The sequence below is a fragment of the Artemia franciscana genome, chromosome 8, assembly GCF_032884065.1.
Source record: "Artemia franciscana chromosome 8, ASM3288406v1, whole genome shotgun sequence".
Classification (NCBI taxonomy): domain Eukaryota; kingdom Metazoa; phylum Arthropoda; class Branchiopoda; order Anostraca; family Artemiidae; genus Artemia; species Artemia franciscana.
The window spans coordinates 18,218,635-18,242,884 of NC_088870.1; the positions used below are offsets into that span (position 1 = coordinate 18,218,635).

The 24,250-nt window shown below is 34.3% G+C and overlaps 1 protein-coding gene across 2 annotated transcripts in view; it reads right to left on the bottom strand.

Annotated features, from left to right (window-relative positions):
• The window catches only part of LOC136030083 (actin-related protein 2/3 complex subunit 1A-A-like), a 29,137-nt gene extending 10,128 nt beyond the window's left edge, over window positions 1-19,009 (bottom strand). Inside the window, exons 1-6 of one of the 2 annotated variants that reach the window (XM_065708737.1) lie at window positions 18,804-19,009; window positions 13,804-13,891; window positions 7,289-7,440; window positions 5,539-5,647; window positions 4,139-4,311; window positions 1,773-1,890 (exon numbers count right to left, since the gene is read on the bottom strand). In XM_065708737.1, coding sequence (XP_065564809.1) covers window positions 1,773-1,890; window positions 4,139-4,311; window positions 5,539-5,647; window positions 7,289-7,440; window positions 13,804-13,870 — 619 coding nt within the window. In that variant the 5' untranslated portion in view covers window positions 13,871-13,891; window positions 18,804-19,009. Of the gene's footprint in view, window positions 1-1,772; window positions 1,891-4,138; window positions 4,312-5,538; window positions 5,648-7,288; window positions 7,441-13,803; window positions 13,892-18,665 lie in introns of both variants that reach the window. The other variant, XM_065708738.1, reaches the window with a different exon arrangement.
• Between the last annotated feature and the right edge of the window lie 5,241 nt (window positions 19,010-24,250).

A 24,250-nucleotide genomic window follows, 5' to 3' on the forward strand; every position in this document is an offset into this window, starting at 1 on the left:
GACGAGCTTACCAACTGTTAAAAGGAACTGCTGATACAGGGTCATAAACCATGCTGTCTAAGCTATGTCGCCTATTTGATGTCACAAAGCTATTCTGCACGATATCTATGTTACCAAGAATAAATTTAAGATAACCACGAGACATAAATAACAAAAGCCAGTCAATTTTCGCCATAGGTGGAAAACAGGCCAAAACATTGATCACTTATTGCAGTTTGGCAGCCTACTCCTCTAGAATTGGCCACAGCTCTTATGTGAAACGACAACTTGCCCTTGCCAGCTTTATCTTTCAAGGACTAGGTCCTCTCCAGAAAAATAGTCAGCCATCTGTCCAACTAATTGGAAATGTGCCTGTTCCACAGCTTACTCATTCTAATAGTCATGTATGGATTCAAAACACGGAAACTCAAGACGAAAGAAAACCTCAACGATTCAAGATGATATGCATCCGTAGTATTAATAGAAAGAAACTGACAGCATCACGAGCGTGGAAGACCCCCAAAGGCTCTAGTTCACTCAGATCAATTTAAAAAAAAAAAAATCAATAAGCAGCCCCTGTGCTGATTTGGCCACATCAATCCGCTCCAGCGAATGGAGCGGAGCTACCAAACGTCCAACAAGGATGACCGAAACCTAAGTAAGCAGGTATTATTGTTGTTAACTGCCAAGAAATCTAATCCTTTTAAATCTTTGAATTTGCGCCCTTTCAATTCAAATTAAGAGGCAACTCGCGAGTTACTTCTCCCAACATAGATTATGGGCAAAGCAAGTTACACAATGTTTCTAACAAAACTTTTCATTCTAAATTCGAGAATACAGAAACAACGACACCGTTAACAGATTCCACCAACCAAAGTTTTTGTGAATTTTGCTTTTTTTGCAAAATCTGGGTGCTCTGACTTTAATGTTACCAACTCCAAATATAAATCCAAAAAATGTAATCAGAAGTAGTTTTTTTTAGATTTTTGTCCATATATAAACGAAAAAGAATACCATAATAAACTGTGTGTTTGAAAGTAATGTGTTGATTATGTTTTCAAACTCTAATCTGATATTTTAATTTTAAAAAATGCAAAATTTATGCCGGGAAACTAAAATCAAACAGCCATTAAAAAATTTCAAGGCCTAAAAGGAAAAAAAAAACAAACAGAAAAACATCGAATTCTTCGAAGATGAAGTTTTTAGCGAAGACAAACATTTTCACCATAAAACATCTGTAGAAATTATAGTGTGGGGCTGAATATTATGGATTAGTTTCGGCATACAGACAATATCGTACCCGAGGCATTCGGGATATTCGATCCCCCTCCACCAAGAACTGTAAAAATTTACATGAAATGTACACCTTCTGGGTATTAAACGGCGAGTAAAGGTAAAAATCACTTCTAACGATTACAAGCCCCTAAAATACCTGTTTGTGTATAGGCGCACACTGACCCATCCCTGGGGATAGAACAGATGATTTCCTAAGAGAGAGATCCTTTGGGCCGGTCAAAAATTAGCAATCCTAATCCTCTCTTTTGTGCATCTGATTGTATATTAACCATATAAAATAGTGCAAAAAAATTATGTCAAGTGGTGTTTGACCTAGATAATTGAAGGCATTTCTTTACTCCAATTAGAGTGTGTAACTCCCTCCCAATTTATTATTTATGCTAATAGCTCTTTTTATTTTCTACTCAATACATACAACCAAGAACCTATTCCCAGATAATTATTCCTTAACTTGCAGGATAAATTGAACATGATATTGTAAGAAATAAATCGCTTACCTCCGTTAGAGGAGCATGGAAATTCAGCCATAAGTTGCTGCAGAGGCATTTTGACTCCCCAAGTAGTTGGAGATGGTTTCTCCTCAATATCTTTTATCCAAGCCGAAAATACACGAGCCTACAAAATAATTTGGCTCATTAACTCAAGCTTCTCATTTTTAATAACCAAATTCTTTTCGGTTGGGGATTCCTAACTTAATAGAATCAAAATTATAACTATTTTTAACACAAGGAGTAAACAAGGGCGAAATTTAATTATAAAGTTGTTTTGGGCGAAAGCTCAAAATGCGCCAACCCCTAAGGCGAGCATTTTGGCGAGCACCCCTAAATCTAGCATTAGATCTAGGATTAACCTAAAGCTGATATTTAGGAGGGATAACTACATTCCGAGAAGCTATGACATTGGTAGACTCCAGGATGGGAACTTGAGAGAAAATTACCACGGACAGTTTAATACTAAACTGGATATTTCAAAATTTGACAATGTAGAAGATGGATAGAATAATAGTTTGGGAAAATAGTTTGCGAAGTCACTGATGGTGTCGCTGTGTGAAGAGAGATGGGCAGAACACTTTAAGAATGTGTTAAACCGTGATAGAGTTACAAGAAAAGATACAGAAAAGAATGAAAAAAGTTTATGATACTTTGGATTTGAAGGAAGAATTAGTGAGGAGTACTAAACGAACTAAAAAATAATAAGACCCCAGGTGCTACAATGTGGTAAGTGAGTTTTTTTTAATATGGGGGTTATGAAGTCAGAGACAAGTTACTGAAGGTTATGAATATGATTTTTAAAAATCATACCAAACAATGGAATCAATCATACCATACCACATGGGAAATACCAAACGATCTTAGGATATCTTTGATTAAACCCATGCATGACAAAGGTGATAAGAGTGAGTGAGGTCATTTTAGAGGCATGAACTTGGTTTTCGTAGGAAGAAAATTACTAACTCTGATGATACTTTTTAGACTTTGAGATGCTGTAGATAAAGTTTTAGGAGAAGGACAGGGAAGACGGATGCGTCAACCAAATTTTATAATTGAGAAGTGCCTGAGTCATCAAACCCCTTTAGTCCTCAGTTTTATGAATTAGGAGCAAGCGCTTGATTCAGTTGATAGAAGAGCTTCAGGGAAGTTTCTATCCTTGTATGGTCTATCAGATTGCTGGTTTTGTATTATATCAAAAGTTACGCACGGTTTTGTCCTAATCCTAATTATATGGATCATTTTAATGGACTTTGTTCTAGTAGCACAGCAAAGGCAATGGCAGAACACGGAATCAATTGGCGAAGTTAAACTCTCATAGACTTGCGAGTTGAGACTGCAAGAATAGGTTTGAAAATTAATGTTAAGAGCACTAGCTTGCTAAGACTAGGAATAAGCGAAGGTAAATGATGTTGGATAATGAGAAGATTGATCAAGTGGACACCTTCACTTACCTAGGTAGCATTACTAGTAGAGATGATAGGTGCAGTAAATATATTAACAGCAGAACAGCCAAAGTCCAGGGTGTTTTTTGCAGGTGAAAAAAGTTTGGAAGAATAGGAAGATAAGTTTCCACCCCAAGATTGGAATACTGGAAGCTAAAGTGATAAGTGGTCAAGTTGGGTTCTGAAGAGAGGGCGCTCCAAAAAATGGCGGAGAATTTTCTTACGTTTACCAGAGAAATTGCCTAAGGACTGTTATGGGTACCCGACTGACTGACCGTATCTCAAACTGTAAGCTGTACGACAATTGTGATTCAATCCCGTTTTCTGGGGCCATAACGAGAAAAAGGTTGAGATGGATAAGATAAGTTCTGCGGATGAAGGATGACAGATTGCCGAAGATCGTCCTGTTCCGCCAACTGTCTAAGGACAAAAAAATAGGTCGTCCCCGGTTGAGGTGGGAGGATGTCGTAAGAAAAGATTTAAGGGAAATTGGGAATTTTTAGAAGGGTGTAAATAGGGAGACTTTGAATAGATCGGGACGGAGGAGGAGCCTGCGTAGCTATGTTGGCCTCAGGCAGCTTGATGCTGAAGTAAGTTGTTAACAGTAATAGCAGCATTGTTTCAGCCAATTGTTATTACGTATAGAACTTCAAGAAACAATATCTGTTAAATACTTTTAAATTCGTCAACCCATGCCAAAATAAAGATTTGTCTAATATGCATCAAGCTGTTTGATGGGAGAGGAGGAGGGTTCACCAGTGCCTGTCCAAAATTAAGGTTTTGAATATTTAGCATCTCAAGCAAAGGGTAGCCCATAGAGGGTGTCAGGGCATATCCTGAATAGACTTACTCATAATTCTAGAATAATAATTATGGAGAACTGTCACATGCTAACTGAGTAAAAAAGTTATATTAGAGAAGAAACACTACCTTGTAGTCAGTAGATCCACATGCAATAAGGACATTGTTTGGGTGCCAATCAATGGAAGTCACAGTTGACCTGATTGGTTTTTTGATATGTTTAGACACCCACCAATTGTTCTCTTTTTCAAAATAACAAATTGAAATCAGACGAGCTCCAGAGCCAACCGCAAACTTATTTTCTAAAAAAAAAGACAAGCTAAACTAATACAAAAGAAAAAAAATCATCGCATAGACTACTGCTACAACAAGCTTGTTGTAGTAATACGGTATCTAAGGCCGAGACACTGGCTAATATTCTACATCCATCCGGGCGAGTTTAAAGCTTTCATTTTTTGCCACCTCCCAGAAAGGAGGTGGGGGAATGAATTTTCAAAATCTAGGAAAGTAATTTTGTTTTGTTGTTTCATTTTTTTTTTTGCTAATAAACACTTTTCAACGGAAATACCCCCAAAAAGTATGCTTCTAAATCCGGGGGGAGGGGAGGAGTGTCGTACTGGCGGCGCGGAATCGGAATATGGCCAATTGGCCTCTAACTAGCGATGTTGTGGTCAGTTTTTATTTTAATGTAAGTATATTATTATGTCAATATCTTGCAATGATATTCCAACAATGTTGATCGTGTATATACTGAACACAGACCACGTAAATTCATAATTGTAGTGTCTATTTATTCTATGGGTATGTTTAAATTGGACTCCGAACAGTCCAGCTAACACAAAATATTGGCCAAGAGCTATGAGTAAAGATACGTTTTAAATTATTCTTGATTTTAGCAATATCAAAACCCTAGTAGTTTTAAAGATTTTGAACTCAAATTACAAACATTAACGGATATAAGATTCAATGCAAGTTGGAATTATCTACCAAAAAATATTCGGCTACATCTCTCCTTTCAAAAGGTTAATGATTTTTTTATATTTTATGAGCAATTTTCTATATTTGTTATTGTTTTCATTTTATTATTGTTTCAAGTTGAATTAGTTTGTCACTATCTTACCTATTATTGTTATGTTTCTATTTAAGGCCCTTTTGTCATTCTATTTTTAATTTTCATTTGAGCAGGTGGTATATTCCAGTTTAAAATAAATTACAGGAAGATGAACAACAAAGCAAGGAAAAAAGAAACGAGCTCGTAAACCGACTATTTCAAAGTAGATTAAAAAAGTAGATGATTTGAAATGAGTTTTGACACATGACGATGCATACAAACGTTTCACCGATAAAGATATAATAAAATAAGATATCGGTGATATTGTTTTAAATAGATTCTTTGAGAATCTATTGGATTTCGTTTTCCTAAGCTTCTTGGAAAACTAAAACAAAAAATAATTGAATCAGCAAAATCTTTATGTATATACTACACACATAATGACCTAAATATATAAAATTAATGGTAAAAAACCAACCTAATGGTGACCAACGAACACAGGTAGCAGCGCGGTTTATCCTAAGAAGAACCAATGTCGGCAACCACTTTCCATTACTGTCTTGACTCCAAACATAAGCGTTCCTATCCTAAAAAAAGGAGTAGCACTAAATATGACGTATGATGGGATCCCAATTAACCTACTCTTGGCTTTTATCTGGTATTCGATTGTTGTTCGTCAGTAGGGTATCCTTCGAACGAGACTTATTCAAGACAATCTGTACATAAAGGAACTACTTAAGCCACTACATATTAGCATTCTATGGCCTCCCTTGAGTTCCTAACAAACCGTACTGACATCATAAATACTAATTAATATGGGCACAGATATTGATATCCTGAACTCCAGTTTCTTTGTGATGGGTACCTACGTCACGACAAGAAAGTATCTCTTCAGGGTTTTTCCTTGTCTACCTTTGAAGACAATTGACCAAGATGTACTGTAATATTAAGCAACTAAACACTGGAAACAGTTGCAAAGTAGTGGACCATAGTAGGAACATAGGCAGGCGTGCCTTGTTTACCACTCATTCAAGGCAACTTGACGGTCCTATGTCAATTTTAAATTCTTGGTCAACCTCCCTGAAACTCTAGGTGAGCGTGCCTTTCTAAAAACTAACAAAAAAGTATTTATCCAATAAGAGAGTCATACTAACTTGCCGTTTACACGTGCCCTTTAACCAAAGACTTGGAAAACTATAGGTTTCACCGTTCACTTGCAAGTCCAGAGGACTCGTTGGTCATATGTCAATCCTATGACATGGTATTCCGCCTTTAGACTACAAGCAGCTAAGCCTATTAGGCTTAGGTTTCACTTGTTCACCTGTGAGTCCCAGCAAATGCAGTCCCAGATTTCGCATACAAGTCCAGTGGATATTATCTGTGACGCGTCAACCCAAAATCCATCCAATTTTTCATCCCTCAGTTCTGCCCTAGGAATGACGCATGAACAGATGATAGATAGACTTATCTATCAACTGACATCCTTTTTATACAATTCTAAAAAGGGCTTACGTCAGATCTGCCTCTCACTCACTCGGACTATCTGTCTTGACTTTTTCTAGAATTAGCCATGGCTTGATACCCACAACTACTTGATTATTTCAAGTAGTTGTCACTACTTGATTATTGATTGGATATAATTCAATTTAGAATTATTCTGAAACTTAGGATTCTGAATTATAATCAAGTAGTTGCCACATGCAGCTCTGGACCCGCACTTTGCTGACCACTGTAGTATACCAAAGGCTATAAACAATATCCCCACAGGGTGGAGGGAGTTTTTGCTTCCTCCTGAAAATCTAATAAAAAATACAAAAACTCCAATATGTTGAAATATTTAGAAACAATTTGACGCTCATATGGAAAAATAATGTTTTTTCCCAACCCCTTCTGGGAAAAATAAACCGGGATTTAGCTCAATTGAGTCGATTTAAATTCATTGTCACTTCGCTATCCAAAAGAATCTATTAATTTTTTTTAGCTTTCTACAAAACATAATTTTTTTGTATACATAAGCATATGCGCTTACCATAGTTATTTTTGAGGATTTTCTTTTTCATTGGACAGCTGAAGGATCTAAACATCCATGGCATGCAATTTTTTCTATTCAATGTACGTTGACGGTAAGTCCTTTGGGCTGAAAGAACTTAAATCAGCCCTTCGAAAAAATTATATGCCGTCCTTGTTTTTCAATATAGTGTTACGGAATATAACTAATAAATACTTACAGCTGAGCAAGTAACAATTCTGTCAGTAGTAGAAGCCCAATCGATACCAGTTACTCTTAAATCATGCTCCCGAAGAACATGACCAAGCTTCCATTCTGAGCCAGCCTTTTCATGAATATGAACTTCATTATTGTTAGGAGATATAGCAAGCTCTGAAAAAAAAAAGATTTATAACATACAAACTTCTAAGATTTTTAAATAACTGTCCAATATGTTGCATCATTAAAGCCATTTCTCTCAGTCTGACAGTGGGGTAGCAAGATTTATATTCTAGAGTAGTAAAGGTAACGAAAATACCCCTTTAGAGAATACTGTCGAACATATTAATGGAAGGAGGGGTCAGGACCCTCAAGATCCCCTTAAAACTCATGACTTTTCAAATAGTAGTACGTTAAAGAATAAAAAATGAATAAATATTATCACTCTCTTATCTTATTTACTATTGTCCTCACTGATGGTGATATTATTAGGCTTTAGCAGTGAATACAGACAAAGGGTTGTTTCAGCAATGCCATCTTATCCCAAATGTATTTTCCTTACAACAGCTTTCTATGTTCTACCCTTTTCAAAAACTTGGAGGCGGTAGCAATGTGTCAACTTTAAAATACATAAAAATAACAATTATGCGTGATTTTTATTATATATATATATATATATATATATATATATATATATATATATATATATATATATATATATATATATATATATATATATATATATATATATATATATATATATATATATATATATAGTGGACGATTTGTGGCAGAATGTTAAAAATGCTCTGTTTGAACAGCAGTTCCTGATGGCTTGTACTTTTTTTATTTGAAAAATTAAGCAAGTGAAAACGGCTTTTAATTTCAACAAACCTTTGAACAAAAAGTAAAAACAAAACTACACTTTAATTAAAAAAATATTCCAAATATTTCGGCCCCACGTCCGGGAGCCTTTCTCAACGAAAAAAAAAGGAAAACAACAAAAAAAAGAAATATTTCTAAAACATAACACACACAAAAAACACAATAACTAAAAACACGAAGAAGAAGAAAAAAAACTATTAATAATAAATAAAAAAGAACAAGTCACATTATAAACAAACTTCCAGCACTGATCTTATAACATGAGAAAAAAAAGGGGAATGCCTACAGTGACACAGACATCCGTTTTTTTTTCTTATATTATAACATCAGGGCTAGAAGTTTGTTTATAATGTGAGTTCTTCTTATTTATTTATTGTAATTATTTTTTTTTCTTCTTCTTCGTGTGTTAAGTTGTCGTGTTTTTTGTGTGTGTAATATGTCTTAAAAACATTTTTTTTCTTTTTTCCTTCTTTTTTTCGTTCTTCTAATTTTTTTTCGTTGAGAAAGGCTCCTCGACGTGGAGCCGAAATATTCGGAATATTTTTTAATGAAAGTTTAGTTTTTTTTTTATTTTTTGTTCACAGCTTTGTTGAAATTTTAAACTCATTTTCTTTTGCTTAATTTTTTTTTGTAAATGGAAAAGCAGCGTGGTCTAAGAAATTATTTTCATTCGAAAGGTTACAATTTTCCAGGCACTATCTGGCGCTTTGAAGTGTGTCTTCAGATGTTTTAGGTGGCTTCTTGTTTTTTTGTTATCCGAATCTATCAATTCATTATATGTTTTGCTTTCCATAGTCAAACAGTTCGTGGTAACGAACTGTAGTAAGGAGCGACCCGGCTCAATAGTAACCAAAACTCTAAAAAATTGAATTTTGATATCAAAAGCTACATCAAAAGAATCGCATTTTAATGCTGATTTTAAATATATAAGTTTCATCAAGTTTAGTCTTACCCATCAAAAGTTACGAGCCTGAGAAAATTTGACTTATTTAGGAAAATAGGGGGAAACACCCCCTAAAAGTCGTAGGATCTTAACGTAAATGACACCATCAGATTCAGCGTATCAGAGAACCCTACTGTAGAAGTTTCAAGCTCCTATCTACAAAAATGTGGAATTTTGCATTTTTTGCCAGAAGACAAATCACGGGTGCGTGTTTATTTGTTTGTTTTTTTTTTTGTTTTTTTTTTGTTTTTTTTTCCCAGGGGTCATCGTATCGACCAAATGGTCCTAGAATCTCGCAAGAGGGCTCATTTTAACGGAAATGAAAAGTTCTAGTGCCCTTTTTAAGTGACCAAAAAAATTGGAGGGCATCTAGGCCCCCTCCCACGCTCATTTGTTTCCCAAAGTCAACGGATCAAAATTTTGAGATAGCCATTTTGTTCAGCATAGTCGAAAACCATAATAACTATGTCTTTGGGGATGACTTACTCCCCCACAATCGCTGGGGGAGGGGCTACAAGTTACAAACTTTGACCAGTGTTTACATATAGTAATGGTTATTGGGAAGTGTACAGACGTTTTCAGGGGGATTTTATTTTGTTTAGGGGTGGGGCTGAGGAGAGGGGGCTATTTTGGAGGATCTTTCCTTGGAGGAATCTGTCATGGGGGAAGAAAAATTAAATGACAAAGGCGCAGGATTCTCTAGCATTACTATAAGAAAACAATGAAAAATAAACATGAAAACGTTTTTTTTTCAAATGAAAGGAAGAAGTAGCATTGAAACTTAAAACGAACAGAGATTATTACGCATATGAGGGATTCTAAAACTACTTTAGCATAAAGAGCGAGGTATTTAGGAGGAGATAAATACCTTACTCTTTATGCTAAAGTATTTTTAGTAATTTCAACTATTTATTCTACGGCCTTTCTGATTCAGGGGTCATTCTTAAAGAATTGGGACAAAACTTACGATTTAGTGTAAAGAGCGAGGTATTAACGAGGGTACAAACCCACTCGTATACATAATAAATAAATAAGGTTATGAAAGTTTGTTACGTAAGTTAATTCTCAAGTTACCTATATTTCTTACTAATAAAAACGTTCGTTAAAAATTAAAAGTTCTAGTTACCTTTTTAAGTAACCGAAAAATTGGAGGGCAACTAGGCCTTCTTCTCCACCCCTTATTTCTCAAAATAGTCTGATCAAATCTAAGAGAAAGCCATTTAGCCAAAAAAAGAATTAATATACAAATTTCATTTTAATTAATTTATGTGCGGAGAGCCAAAACCAAACATGCATTAATTCAAAAACGTTCAGAAATTAAATAAAAAAAACTAATTTTTTTAGCTGAAAGTAAGGAGCGACATTAAAACTTAAAACGAACAGAAATTACTCCGTATATGAAATGATTTGTCCCCTCCGCAATCCCTCGCTCTTTACGCTAAAGTTTGACTCTTTGCCACAATTCTACTTTTTAAAACAATTAAAAGTTTTAGCGTAAAGAGCGAGGGATTGCGGAGGGGACAAATCATTTCATATACGGAGTAATTTCTGTTCGTTTTAAGTTTTAATGTTGCTCCTTACTTTCAGCTAAAAAAATTAGTTTTTTTTATTTAATCTCTGAAGAAAGGGCTGTAGGCCTAAGTCCCTCAATTTGCCCATTGTTTACATTTAGCAAGGATTTGTTATTTGGAAGTATACAGACATTTTTTAGCATTGGATTTTGCAAGGGATGTGGAGGAAATTTTACACATGGGGAGGGGGATTTCCAGTCATTATTTTAAAAACTGTCTCGAATTAAACGTCTTTTTTCAACTGGAAGTAAGGAGCAACACTAAAACTTAAAACGAAGAGAAACTTTCCATGTGTGAGGGGGCTGACCCTCCTCCCAGGAAAAATAAAGTAAAAAAAATCATGAAAATTTTACCCCTATATTAAATGCACTTATATTTTTCCTACTTTAATAAGATTCTTATCCTGATTGATTTACCCGTAGGTTTCAAAGTCGCTCTTGAAGAAATTTGACAAAAAGTCTAACTTTAGCATAAAGAGCGAGGTATTGAGGAGAAGGGCAGCCCCTTTCATATACAGAACAATTTCTGTTCGTTTTCAGTTATAATGTTGCTCCTTACTTCAATTTGAAAAAACTTGTTTTTTTTTATTGATTCAAATAAGGGCTAAAAAGAGGCTCTTCTTGAATCTAGATTTCATACTTTCAGGCTTCCTTGTGGTAAAACTAAAGTTATTTTAAGCCTCATAAGCTGCTAGTAGATTAGTATTATTAAAGGATCTAGTAGTCTATTCATTAAAAAAAAGAAAAAAAATAGGTTATTTGACCATTAAAGATTTAAAACTATAAATTTATAGAACACACTGGACAACTGTAAATGCTTTGAGATTTCTAGGAAATCCATCTTGTTAAAAAAAATTAAGGATAGAAAAAAAAATCAAGAATCTTAGGTTGACAGATAATTTCATTTGTTTTTGGCATACATCACGAGCGTTGAATAGCAACAAAATTATAACCAAACCCAAAATGAACATTTCTGTGTCAGTAAATTCATTTAAATGAATTTAACGTCTACCAATGCTAATTTCTAAGTTTGGTTGAGGACTATGGGGCATCCAAGTGTAGATACCACACCTTCTGATCCCAGTCCCTGTTGAATCAGCATAATCTTGCTTGAATGGTTCAAATGTTTGAGATGGAATGGTTTGATTGCTTACAGGGTTCCAAAGCAGAGCAACATGGTTAGGGTAGAAGTGGTAGTATTCTATGCTATTAGAGGTTTGTTGGGAAAATTTAAAGGAGTTCCCCCAGATTCTCTGGTTGAGGTTGACAGAGAGAAGACTTTAAATGGGATTGGCTTGCAGGTGCTTGAATTCTGTGATGACATTACCTCTTTCTATGGTAGGTAAGGGTTAAAATTTTAAATTCTGCAAGCCTCTCATGGTAAGGGATGGTACTCAGGTTATACGATATTTTAGTGGCACACTACTGGACACTTTAAAGAAGTTGTTTATCTCCCTTGAATTGTGGGGAGGCCAGTGTCATATTTAAGTCAAGCATAGGACATACCAGGGAGGTATATATTTTTTTTTATAACATTTGGCTTGCAGCTGACAAATGTTCTTTTAATAGTGCCAAGACATCTCCCTGTATTTGCAACAGCTGAGAGGGTATGCCGAAGTAACTATAGGTGATTGTCTACCCCACCCCCAAGTTCATGCTTTTCCTCTGTTGGTGGCAGCTGCCAGGTCCATGATTAAGCAGTGCATACTGTTGCTTATAGTTGTTTGGGCCAAAGTGGAGCACTAGATATTTCAACGCTGTACTCAAACAACCTGTTTTCTGATCAGTGAGCTAGGCCATCCAGATCTTCTTATTACGGAGGATCTTTCTTGTGCAGTGTCCCCTGCAAGCTTAGAATTGTCAGCATAAAAGATCATTTTATTTTCTATAAAAGGTCATTCCAATCAGGGGTATTGGTAATATCAATTTTGAACAGAGCATAACCAAGCCAAGTGCCTTACAGTACTCTACTCTTTACAGATTGAGAATTGGAATAAATTTGTGAGTCATCAGAGGCATAAACAACTGCATTCTGTCCATCAGGAAGGCCATGGCCCAATCTATGACTTCTTCATTTAATTGCTTGAATTCCAGTCTGAGCTTCAAGGAGGAAGAGGTCAACTGGGATCCCTTTATCTACAATCTGACAATGACACTGTAGGCATCAAGCAAGTTTGAGTCTATAGACATGCCCCTCATAAATCCATGTTCACAATTGGGTAAGGAATATTGGCTGTCAGGTGTAGTATGATGGCATCATTTACCATGCCTTCCATAGCTTTGAGGGGACAGAGGTCAGACCAATACATGTATAGTTATTGGTATATGTACTCCCTTTTCTTCAATTATGGATATAGATAGTGGATAAAAAAGGTTTAGAAATCTGCAACTCATCCTCAATTACTTCCCACATAAAATGTATGTATATATAATTTTCATATAGAATACCTGTCTCCTAAATATATGTCTCCTCCAAGTAAAATCTTGTGCATGTGCCTAGACGGAGTAAGAATAATTTTAGTTACATCAAAACAACTCCAAAGAATGAACAAGATACAGTAGAAAAAATCAACTCAGCAAAATAGATATTACCAGAAAAATATCAGCAATATAGATGTATAAATATATAGACAACTGAATATAGGGTATTAACCTAACCTTTTTGATGGATCAAGAGGGCAAATTTTCTAAACGCAGCATAGCATAACAAATAAGTCATAAGCAATTTGATAGTTGAATTGCTTCAAGAATTAGAAAATTTACTCAATTCCTGGCATGATTCCAATTCTTTGTAAAAATATATTTGTTACAATCTATGTTTCTAATCCCTTGTTCAATTGCTAAAAATCAGGCCATATGAGTTGGCTAACCACATCTTGGGCCTGGAATTTTTCCATACAAAAAAGTGAATATTTAAAAAAAAAAACAGTTTTAGGTTAAGTATTAAGTAGTTAATGGTTTATTTGGGGGGGGGGGATCGAAATACAAAAAGTTTTGCAGAAGTTATGCAAAATATTAAATTACTCTGTACTTCAGATTTTTTTTTTTTTTTTTTTTTTTTTTTTTTTGCAAAAGCCAGAACAAGTGCAGCATAGTACTGTTTAGGATTGACAGTCGTTATGCCCTGTAATTAACTTACTTGTCCTTGTTTTGTTCCATGCATGGCACCAGATTGGATCAATGCCAAAGCTGTATGCTTCAGTCATCTTTCTATTGAACTAAGTAACCTATAAACAAGAAAAATAATGAGCCAAAAAAAGCCATTGCATCATTGAAAGGAATGTTTGTGCTTATCAAAAATCAAAACTTCAAATACCACATTATTTGTGTTACAATGTGTTCTGAACTAGAAAACACTGAAAATGATAAATTTCCTAGATTACAACTCCTTTTCCAGTCTTTCTTAAGGCTTCAGTACTCTTCATGAATTGGTACATTTAGCCCACAACTGAGGCATTTGGATTACATGTATTGTTTCAAGTCATGAATTACTTCTGAAAAAAATCACCTCTAATGAAAGTTCCTTCACATTTACATTTAATAAAACTGAAAATAATGGAATATAAACTATCTTCATTGTTTCATTACTCAATTCTCAGGGAGAGGACTAAGGAATGCTTTCTAGCCAAAGCTAGAGCATAGAGCCTTATTAATATAATATAATAATAACTATATTATATAATAACTAACTTATTATATAAACTATCTTCATTGTTTCATTACTCAATTCTCAGGGAGAGGACTAAGGAATGCTTTCTAGCCAAAGCTAGAGTATAGAGCCTTATTAATGTCAGGTTATGTATCTTTTCTGGGCCATTTTGTTAGATAGCTTCTGTTAAAACTATAGCTAAGAATCTGTAATCGACTAGAATTTTTTCTTTTTTAACTTGGTTTGATTTATTGGCAAAATAAACAGGAGCCAAGAGCTCATATGGCAATTGTGACAATGTCAGAACCTAAAATTAGACTTGGTACTAGAGTTATCAATTTCATCATCCTCCAAAGCACTAGAAATCCCTCCAACTCCCCCAAAGAGATAAAATCCAGTCCACTTATGTCAATCATGTATCTATAATTTGTACCTATTCTTGAACTTGCCAAAGTACTAGAAATCCCCCCCAATTCCCCCAAAGAGAGCAAATCCAGTCAGGTTATGTCAATCATGTATCTAGAACTTGTGCTTATTCTTCCCATCAAATTTCATCCTGATCTCTCCACTCTAAGAGTTTTGCAAGATTTCCAATTTCAAAGATTTCTGTTTGGATCCGATTCGAATTGAAAATGGGGCATCTGAGACATAATATCTTTCTATTTATCAAGTTTCATTAAGATCCCATGACCCATTCATAAGATAAACATACTGCCATTTTCACATTTTCCCCTCCCTCCAGCCCCTCCCCAGATGGTCGAATCGGGCAAACACCTGTTATCAAGTCAATTTGTGCAGGTCACAGACATGCCTACCAATTTTCACTGCCCTAGCATGTCCAGAAGCACTGAACTTGCCAAAGTACTGGAAATCTCCCCCCCCCACAGATTTCTATACTTTCTAGTTACAGATCTTGTTGTGCTTCATTGTATACTTTTACCAAAGACATGTTCCCATGGCTTTTGCCTTAGCTGTATGAATTCATTCAAAATCATGTGTAAATTCATCATTAGATACAGTACCAAAACTCTTTTTTCCCAGCTTTTTGCCAGTTATTATATTTTTGCTTTAATTGTGTTGATATATAATTCAGTAACAACCAGAAAATTTTCCAATGCCTATGCCCTCTGGAATAGCTAAATTAGACAATGAAAATTCTAACATGAACTCAATTTCCCCTTCCTGTTTATCATTGACAAACTTTAAAGTAACATGCTCTCTATTCATTTTAATTTCTGAAACATCTGTATAATGCAATACCATAATTATCATATTATTCTTTAGTTTTAAGTTACATTTTTGTTTACAATTGAGCTGTTCATAGTCATTTGTCATCTTATGTAATTTTGTATGTGTCACAGATGCTAAAAATAATGCCCCCTTCCTGTTTATTCTTCAGACTTATGCTAAACTAACACATTCCTTGATTACACTGTAATTTTACTCTGTGTTCTGACCATAGATTACATTGTGCAACGTTTTTGTTTGCAATTCAATGAGATTTTTGCTGTTTCTTGTTCTGCATCATTTTCTTTGGGTGTTTAAAGTTGCTTTCATCTTTTTGTAACTTTGCATGTGTCATAGATACAAAAAATAATGACCAACACTGCCAATAAAAGACTTAATTTTGGCTCTTTGAAGGCATATAAATGTAATATCACTCACATGAATTACTTTTTTGGTATGACTTCCATTTTGCTTTCCTGTTTATTCTTCACTGATGCCAAAGTAACTTCATTTCATTCCATGGTGGTTAAGAGCTTCAGGTGTGAATTCACTTTCCCCTTCCTTTGCATGTTTGCTAATGCTAAAATAACACCCCTTCATTCTAGGGTGAAAAATCAATCTCAAGTGAATTAAGTATTTCTGGCATGATTTCAATTCCTTCTTCCTGTTTACATGTTCCTTCATTCCATTGTAATTTGCTTTGTCTTGTAACAGAACATTTTTTTGTGCAGCATTTTCCTTTGCAATTCAATGTGGTTTTTGCTCTTTCTTGTTCCATGCCTTTTTCTTTAGCTGTCAGAGTAATACCTCATCTTACATGATTATGCATTTATCATACATATTAAAAACAAGACAACCACTCTAGGGGGGAAATAATGTGACTTGTGCTCTTAAAATATGCTTATAAGTCACATGAATTTAGAAAAAGAGGCTCCATAAAAATTCCTAAATTACAAAATCCCAGGGCATCAATTTGCAAGAATAAAACATGAAGCCATTTTTTATAGAAAATTATACATAAATATATATATAATTGCTCCTTTGAAGAGAGTAGATATATAATTTGGGGTTTATATTTGACATTAAGGGAAGGTAGTAAAGCAAATGTATGTACTCTTAGGAACAATATAAGTAAGTGTTTCATGCTAAACAAGAAAAGCAATACCATAAGGTTTGTTATTTTATTTATTTATTAATACATCAAATTGTAAGCAATAATGCTTGTTGCTATAGACACACAACAAGAAATAAGCAAAAAAATATCTTAACCTAATTCCCAGTACCATGGGCATGGGAGTACGTAGCTTCTTCTCTAGGGGGATGGGGGCTGAAGCTACATTGGCAGTTCACATAACCTTACACTGCCAGCAAATTCTATCATACCTATAAAATCTCTATTAATAGGTAATCACCAAAAATCATCAATAAGCTTCAGCATTAATCTTCTTGGAGCAGAGCTAAATCTTTCCAAGAAATTATGGATAATTGCTTCTTGTTTGAGTTTTATTCTGTCATTCTATGTGTTTATTTAAAGCTTTTTCAACCATCTACCTTTTATCAGCTGCTTTTTTAACCATCTACCTTCATTCAACTGTTTTTTTCTGTCATATCTAGTGCAAATTTAAAGCTCTAGGAGGGGGGGGGCAGCTGCCCCCCTACCCTCCCTCTGTATGCTCATGACCATGGTTGCTTTTTTGATGACTTATACTACCCCCAAGATCATCACAGATGGGCCTACAGCTTTAAGGATATACAAAATTAAAATAAAACAATGAAAAAATAAAGTTCTCCTAAATTTGCTGATAAAATAGCCTATATGATGTTTCTACTAGTAAAATTATCTGTTTCTTTCCATTGTTATCTATTCTTAACATACAAAACAAAGAAGAAAAAAAATAAATGAAGCAAAAAATCAAGTAGCCAAGAAAAACAAGGGTAGTATCAGCCAGTGGAACAATATGAAACAAAAATAAGCAGATATTTTGACCTTCATCTCTACCAAGTTTCCCCAGTACCATACAAGAAAAAAAATGTAACCTTTTTAAGTAAACTTCACAAGTAACAAATACAAACTGAATCAAACAAAATAGAATAAATAAATTTTGACCATTAATCAATTGGATTGTGCAAAAATTCTTTGCTTAGCAATAGATTTTGCTTGTCAGCACAGGCTATTTGATTTTCATTAAAAGTGTAGACAGGTGGTTTTACTTTAAACTAAGGAAAGTGTTATTTATATATATGGTAAAATTCTAGTTAATTGACTTCTTGCTATCTTGGAAAGGGTTAAGGTTAGGAAAATGAAACTTTCAGGGATGGGTCTACAGGCTAAAGTATGTCCCAGGAAGGTATTTTAAAACACCCACCTCCACTCCTTCTCCCTCTAGAGGGCCCTGAAATTTGCCTACACGACAGGTCTATACCTATTGAAATTTGACAAAACAACATTTTACCTTAATTTTCAGTTACTAGTTGCTTTTTATCTACCTTTAGTTCTGAAAATACAATTCCTGTTATTTCAGCAAAATTTTGAGCCATATCAATGTTTTTTGTTTTTTTTAATTATACATTAAATTATACATCAAATACATATACATCATCAAATACATTAGAAAATGTATTTGCATATCTTTAAATCCTTATAAAATGGAATTGAGCAAATTTACAAAGCTGAAAACAATTTTGTTGTACTTCAATTAAGCAGACAATCTATTTTGCAAGGTTTCACTTTTATAACACACATATTTTTAAAGGTCATCAAAGGTCAGGGTCCTCTAGAGGCAGAAGAAGTGGAGGTAGGTACTTCAAAATACCTTCCCAGGGCATACTTTAGTCTGTAGATTCATTCCTGAAAGTTTCATTTTCCTGACCTAAACCCTTACAGAGATAGCAAGAAGTCAATTAACTAGAATTTTACCATATATATTAATATCAAGTTATTATAAATGGAGCTTATATGAATATCTCCTATAGCCTATCTCTATTTACATTTTTTCAAATCTCAGTAGCCTCTCTAAATAGAGATATGTTCCACTGGTTCTCATTTTTCTTGGCTATTTGAAATTAAGATTCAGAAGTATAAAAATATATATCCTATATTTATATGTATATTTACATAGGCTTACCTCATTTAGACCTTTGACTGAAGCACAGAGTAGAACAAGGCTTAACCTGTGGCAGATATAAAATGACTGCCAATTTAAAACAATGCTAAAATAACTCATAAGATAAATTCAGTTCAACGGACTAATAAGATAGCCTACCTAGAACTGAATTGTTTGATCCTGGACTCTGGTCAGTCTACAGGAATTTCAGGATTTTCCTCTGGGTGGGATTTAGGTGCAGCGTTTCCACTTTTCCTTTCAAACAATCTGCAAAACCTCGGCGATTTTCAGTAGAAAGTTGTCAGATGGCTCTCAGAGTTCGGTAGAATTTTCAGTAGGACTGTTCTTCATTTTCCCCGTGTTCAAAATCCTATAGCGAAATCCTTAAAGGTTCAAAAGAAAAGTGTTCACACGCAAAGAAGTGTCTATATGCAATGCACAGGGTAAGCACGAAATTAGTGCTGAAAATATTTTTGATCGTTATATATTTGAAAAGTTCGAACATTGATTCGGATTCTCAAAGGCGTATCCTAACTATAGAAAAATATATACAGATGGATCTGTCCAGAGGGAGAAAGCTGGAGCAGGAGCATGTATCCCATTCCTGAATTTGAACATCTATTCTCCTCTCCCATTGGGACCTTCTATCTTGTCGGCTGAATTATGTGCCATTCGCCTGGCCTTGGATGCACTTATAAATTACAATATGGAATCTGAAAATATACTCTGTCTCTCTGACTCCAAATCAGAATTACTATTGATCCAAAATATTAATAGAATTGCCAATGGCAAGGATTTATATAACATTAGAAGACAGCTTCTTAATCTTAAGATCAAAGGAAATGAGGTTTACTTTAAAAATGTTCCAAGTCATAAAGGCATCAAATATATTGATATGGCTGATTTTCTAGCAGCAAAGGCTTCCAGGTTAATTCCTGGTCCTTCCTCTGATCTCAATTCACAAGATATTATCAGGCAAAGATCCAATGTTAATCACAGTAAATTAATTTTATCTCCATTTCATACAAGATTAAAACGGTGCTATATTACCAGCTGAAATCAGGTGCCCTACTTCTAAATAGCTTGTTATTTAATTGGAAGCTACATCATTCCCCTTTATGCAGAGTCTGCTTTTCAGCAGATGAAATAATCCTGCATGTTTTATTTGATTGTCAGGCTCAGATTGAGGAGACTATTGCTCTAAAGCGTTTCTCCTCCTTGGCTAAGATTTTAAATACTTATACAGCTATCCTGGATTTTAACCTGTCCTGGGATACTGATCATAAGATATTTAAGACATCAATTGATATCTTAAAGAAATGAAATATTGTTTAGTAACGGTTAAAGCTTGAAGAAGTCAATTTTAAATGGATGTGATTTATCTATAGTTTTTTTATTGTGCAGAAGAGAGTGGGAATGAGTAGCAAGAGCCGTATTGGCCTTAAACTGCTGGAGACAGGTAGCTCAGGTACTCGCACTTCCAATAATCAATAACAGTGTATTATTGTACATAATGGCATGTATTCATTGTTTGCTGACTAGAGGAGAATAGTGCTTCCAGTGGCTAGTTTTTCTGAAGAAGAAGTCAAAGAGGTGAAAGGACTCGTTGTTAGTCCATATACCTCCCTACAATTTTTGGAACTGGAACTGGATTCAAATCTAGAAAATTTGGCGATTGTGTAGTCTAATTCAATTTGTGAGGGCAGAAGTATAATTGTAATATTGCATATTGTGGTTTTTCATTTGTCTTTTTATAATAATTTCATTCAAGTTACCCTGGATGTTTTTCATTATGATAGATTGTTGTAATGCTCTGCTGAAAAATGAAAAATTTTAATTGAATAGGATAGGAAAATTTCAGTAGGATAATCAATTAAAAGTCCTAAACTAGCCAGGGAAGTATTTATTCCACTGAAAAATCACCACCTATCTTTTTTGCCCCCTTTATCCTGTGTCCAGTTCCTGATTACCATTTCAATTTCATTTTGTCTGTTACTCATTTCTTATCCGTATTACTGAGGGGTCATAGCTAAGAACTAGAAAAGTCATTATTAAATAACATGTGCTTAAGTATATATAGCTTGTTGCTACTTATTTTTCTCTGGGTATACAATGTTTGATGTGACATAAGCCAGAAGAAGGACCTGTAGACCTATAGAAGAAATTATTGTAAAAATAGGGATTCTTTATAATCTACATAATAATTATAGCTAATACATTCTATATGCAGCCCTGCTCTACTTTACCCCCAACACTTCTAATATAGAAATATATTGCTGAAATTACATATTTCCCATTGATTCTTCCAATCTATCCTTTGACCCTAGTACCTGTTAATTGAAGCAACTGTGACAAAACAAGAACTGGGAGAACAAGTAAAAGGTGGAAAAGTACCCTGGAAACGTATAATTTGGGCTATATATTTGCACATAAGACAGGTTGGGGGTATTTTTTCGTTCTTCATATTTTTGACTTACAAATAAATTGAACATACTACTTGATGTCTTTTTTTATGTTCTATACAAATATAATAATTGTTTCTATTGTAAATTCAAATTTAAGTACTTTTTGACCTAACCTAAATAAATTTGACACTGAGAAAACATAGTAAATTATTTTGTCAAAAACAACCAAATATGCATACTTTAAATGAAAATTCAGCATCAAGGAAGAAGAAAACAGCTTAATATTGTATAATTTATTTATCAACTTAATTGTGGAAAATCAGTATTTTTGGATTATATAACATTAAAGAATGGATTTATAATGAAACAGTAAGTTTGAGACCAATGTTTGAAAGTTTGAGACCAATGTTTTAAGCCTTTTTTTATACCCAAAAACTAAAATATTCTGGTCATTTTTAAAAGCTCAAAAATTGCTTAGATTTGAATTTGCCATAGAAGCCATTGTTATATTCATAAAGAAGAGAAAAAAAAGCATCAAGTGGTGAAATGAACTTATTTTTTGCTTTTGCTTATATATTAATGCTAATGCTTGTGTGCTTGCTTGCAGTTGCCTTATTATGCTTTTGTTACAGGTGCTTGCGTCAATATACGTATTAACTGAATAGTACATCGAAGAAACCATTGCATGGTGTCAGAAGTTCAACATGGATAGTGCACCAGATCCAGTAAGTAGCTCCAGTGACCAGTGGGGCTGGTCAAGCCCCAATCTAAAATCAGAATAGAGAAAATTTAAGAGACATTGCGAGCTCATGTTCTCTGTATAGATAACTTCGAAGACCACACTGCCTTTCCATGACGAAAGTAAAACAGTTCAAAATAGGGATGATACCTTTTTATTGACAGTGAATAGATATAAAACTATTTAACTGGATATTTCGAACACATATACAGTGTTCATCATCAGCAGTAAAACTAAAAGACATGAATAAAAATAAACAAAATTTATACCTAATAAACTAATTACATATAGTTTATTGCTCTTATTTTTTTTCAATGCAACAGCGGAAGCAAATCTCTTTGACCTTTTCGGTTCCGGTTCATTAGAATTATCTGACATATTACGTGGACAGAGGTCATAGCTCATAGGTGAGGTAATATTTACTTTATTTGACCTCAGTAAATTATCATAAATTGAATTCAATCCAATTTGGATTGAATTCAATTTATGATAATTTAATTCGGAAAGTGGTTAGACTTCTTTTTCGGAAAGTTTTTTCAATTAATTTTGTTCAGTTTTGATTGCAAAATGTTTCAAGTTTTTAAAAATTCCTTTTTTCAAAATAAAACCTTTTTTCAACATCAAATGTTCGTCGAAGTATCAAAACTAGTATCAAAGTAAAAAAAATAACAAAGTAAAGAAAGAATCAAAGTAAACAAGGTATCAAAGTAACAATAAGCAACTTGCATAACTTGCAGCCCTCGCACCGTAAATTGAAGTTGCCACGTAAATCACTAAATCCAAATATTGAAGTAAACAAAGTGTCAAAGTAACAATAAGCAAGTTCCGTAACTCAGAGACATTTCCCCGGGGTTGGGGGTGTCAACCTTGGAAGTGTAGTTATTTGGCCTATGAAATTTTTTGAACAAAATGGAAATCTCAAAATTTTGACCGGATGCCCGTTGAAACATTGGGGCTTGGGATGGTTGCCCATTGGTCACTTTTGACTCTCAAAAAGAACTAAAAGTTTCAATTTTCCATCAAACGAACCCCCTCCAAAGATAATACGACCACCTCTTCCACAAACCCTTGTATTCTAAAAATAGGCAACTTACATAAGATACAATCCTTGCCCCGAGGGCTATGGAATATTTCTCAACCCCTAAGCTATATCAATTTGAATTTTGGACAAAATTCTGATAAGATGCAATTGGGGGGAAAGGCACAAGGGGGTCTTGTTACTTTTTGATCAGTTTCGATTCATAAAAGGGACACAATAAATTTCAGTTTCCAGTCGAATGAACCTCTTCCAAAGTTTATACGATCACGCTTTCCATAGAAGCTTTATATGTTAACGATGGGCGACTTGTATAACTTACAGCTCTTTCCCCATGGCTGGGGGGAATCATATCCTGAACCATAGCTGTTTGACATTTGGATGATTTTGAACAAAATAACTAACTCAAAATTTTGCTCGGAAGCATTTAGTCTGAAATGGCGTTGGGCGAGGGGGGATGCTTAACGTTTGATTATTCTTGACTTTTAAAAACCGAATGAACCTTTTCCAAGGTCTATATGATTACCCTTTTGATAAAAACCTTATATACAAACAATAGACAGCTTGCATAACTTACAGCCCTTGCCCTGTGGGAAGTAGAAGGTTTTGTCAACCCCCGAGGCATAAATATTTTAATAACTTCATTTTTTGCTCTTTCGGACATAATGGCCATCTCACAATTTTGTTTGGCTGCATTTGGAGAAAAAGGGCGTGAAGGGGGAGGGGCTTGGTGTCCTCCGGTTACATTTGATTTTTTAAAAAGGGCACTAGAAATTATTATTTCCAATTTAATAACCCCATCCGAAATTTAGAACGCCACCCCTTGCATGTGAAGCACCTCTTGGGGGAAAATAATATATATATAAAAAAAAATATTGAAGCTATGTAAGATTTATTTATTCATTTATGTTTGCGCCTGTTATCTTTACGTTTTTAAGATAGTTAATTTTATTTCTGTTCGTTTGGGGTTTCATTTATTCTTTAACAGTAGTTTCTGGTCTTTTTTAGTTTTAACTATAATAGTGTGTGAATATCATGCTTGATTAATTCACACAACATTGAATGGAACGAAAGAACAGCTTCGAAAAAAAAATGGTTAGACTATTTCAATTGTTGAACCAGAGAAAACAGGATCATTTTAATTTGACCATTATCGGTTTTTTTGTGCCACAGCAAGTTAGCATCTATCGCAAAGTATGTATTTTAACCTTGTTTAAGTAGCCTATGACAGTAATTTTAAGTATTATAGCATTTTTAGTTTGAGAGAATTCCTGGGAGCAATTCGATAGCCAATTATTTAGCTAGTTCTATTAGTTCTAATTAGTGTATATTTGATGTGTCTTAACATCCCCTCGAAATCTCTTGAAACTTTTAGCTTTCTTCCAATGCAAAACTTTACTTTATTAATGCCTTAAGGGGGGTGAGG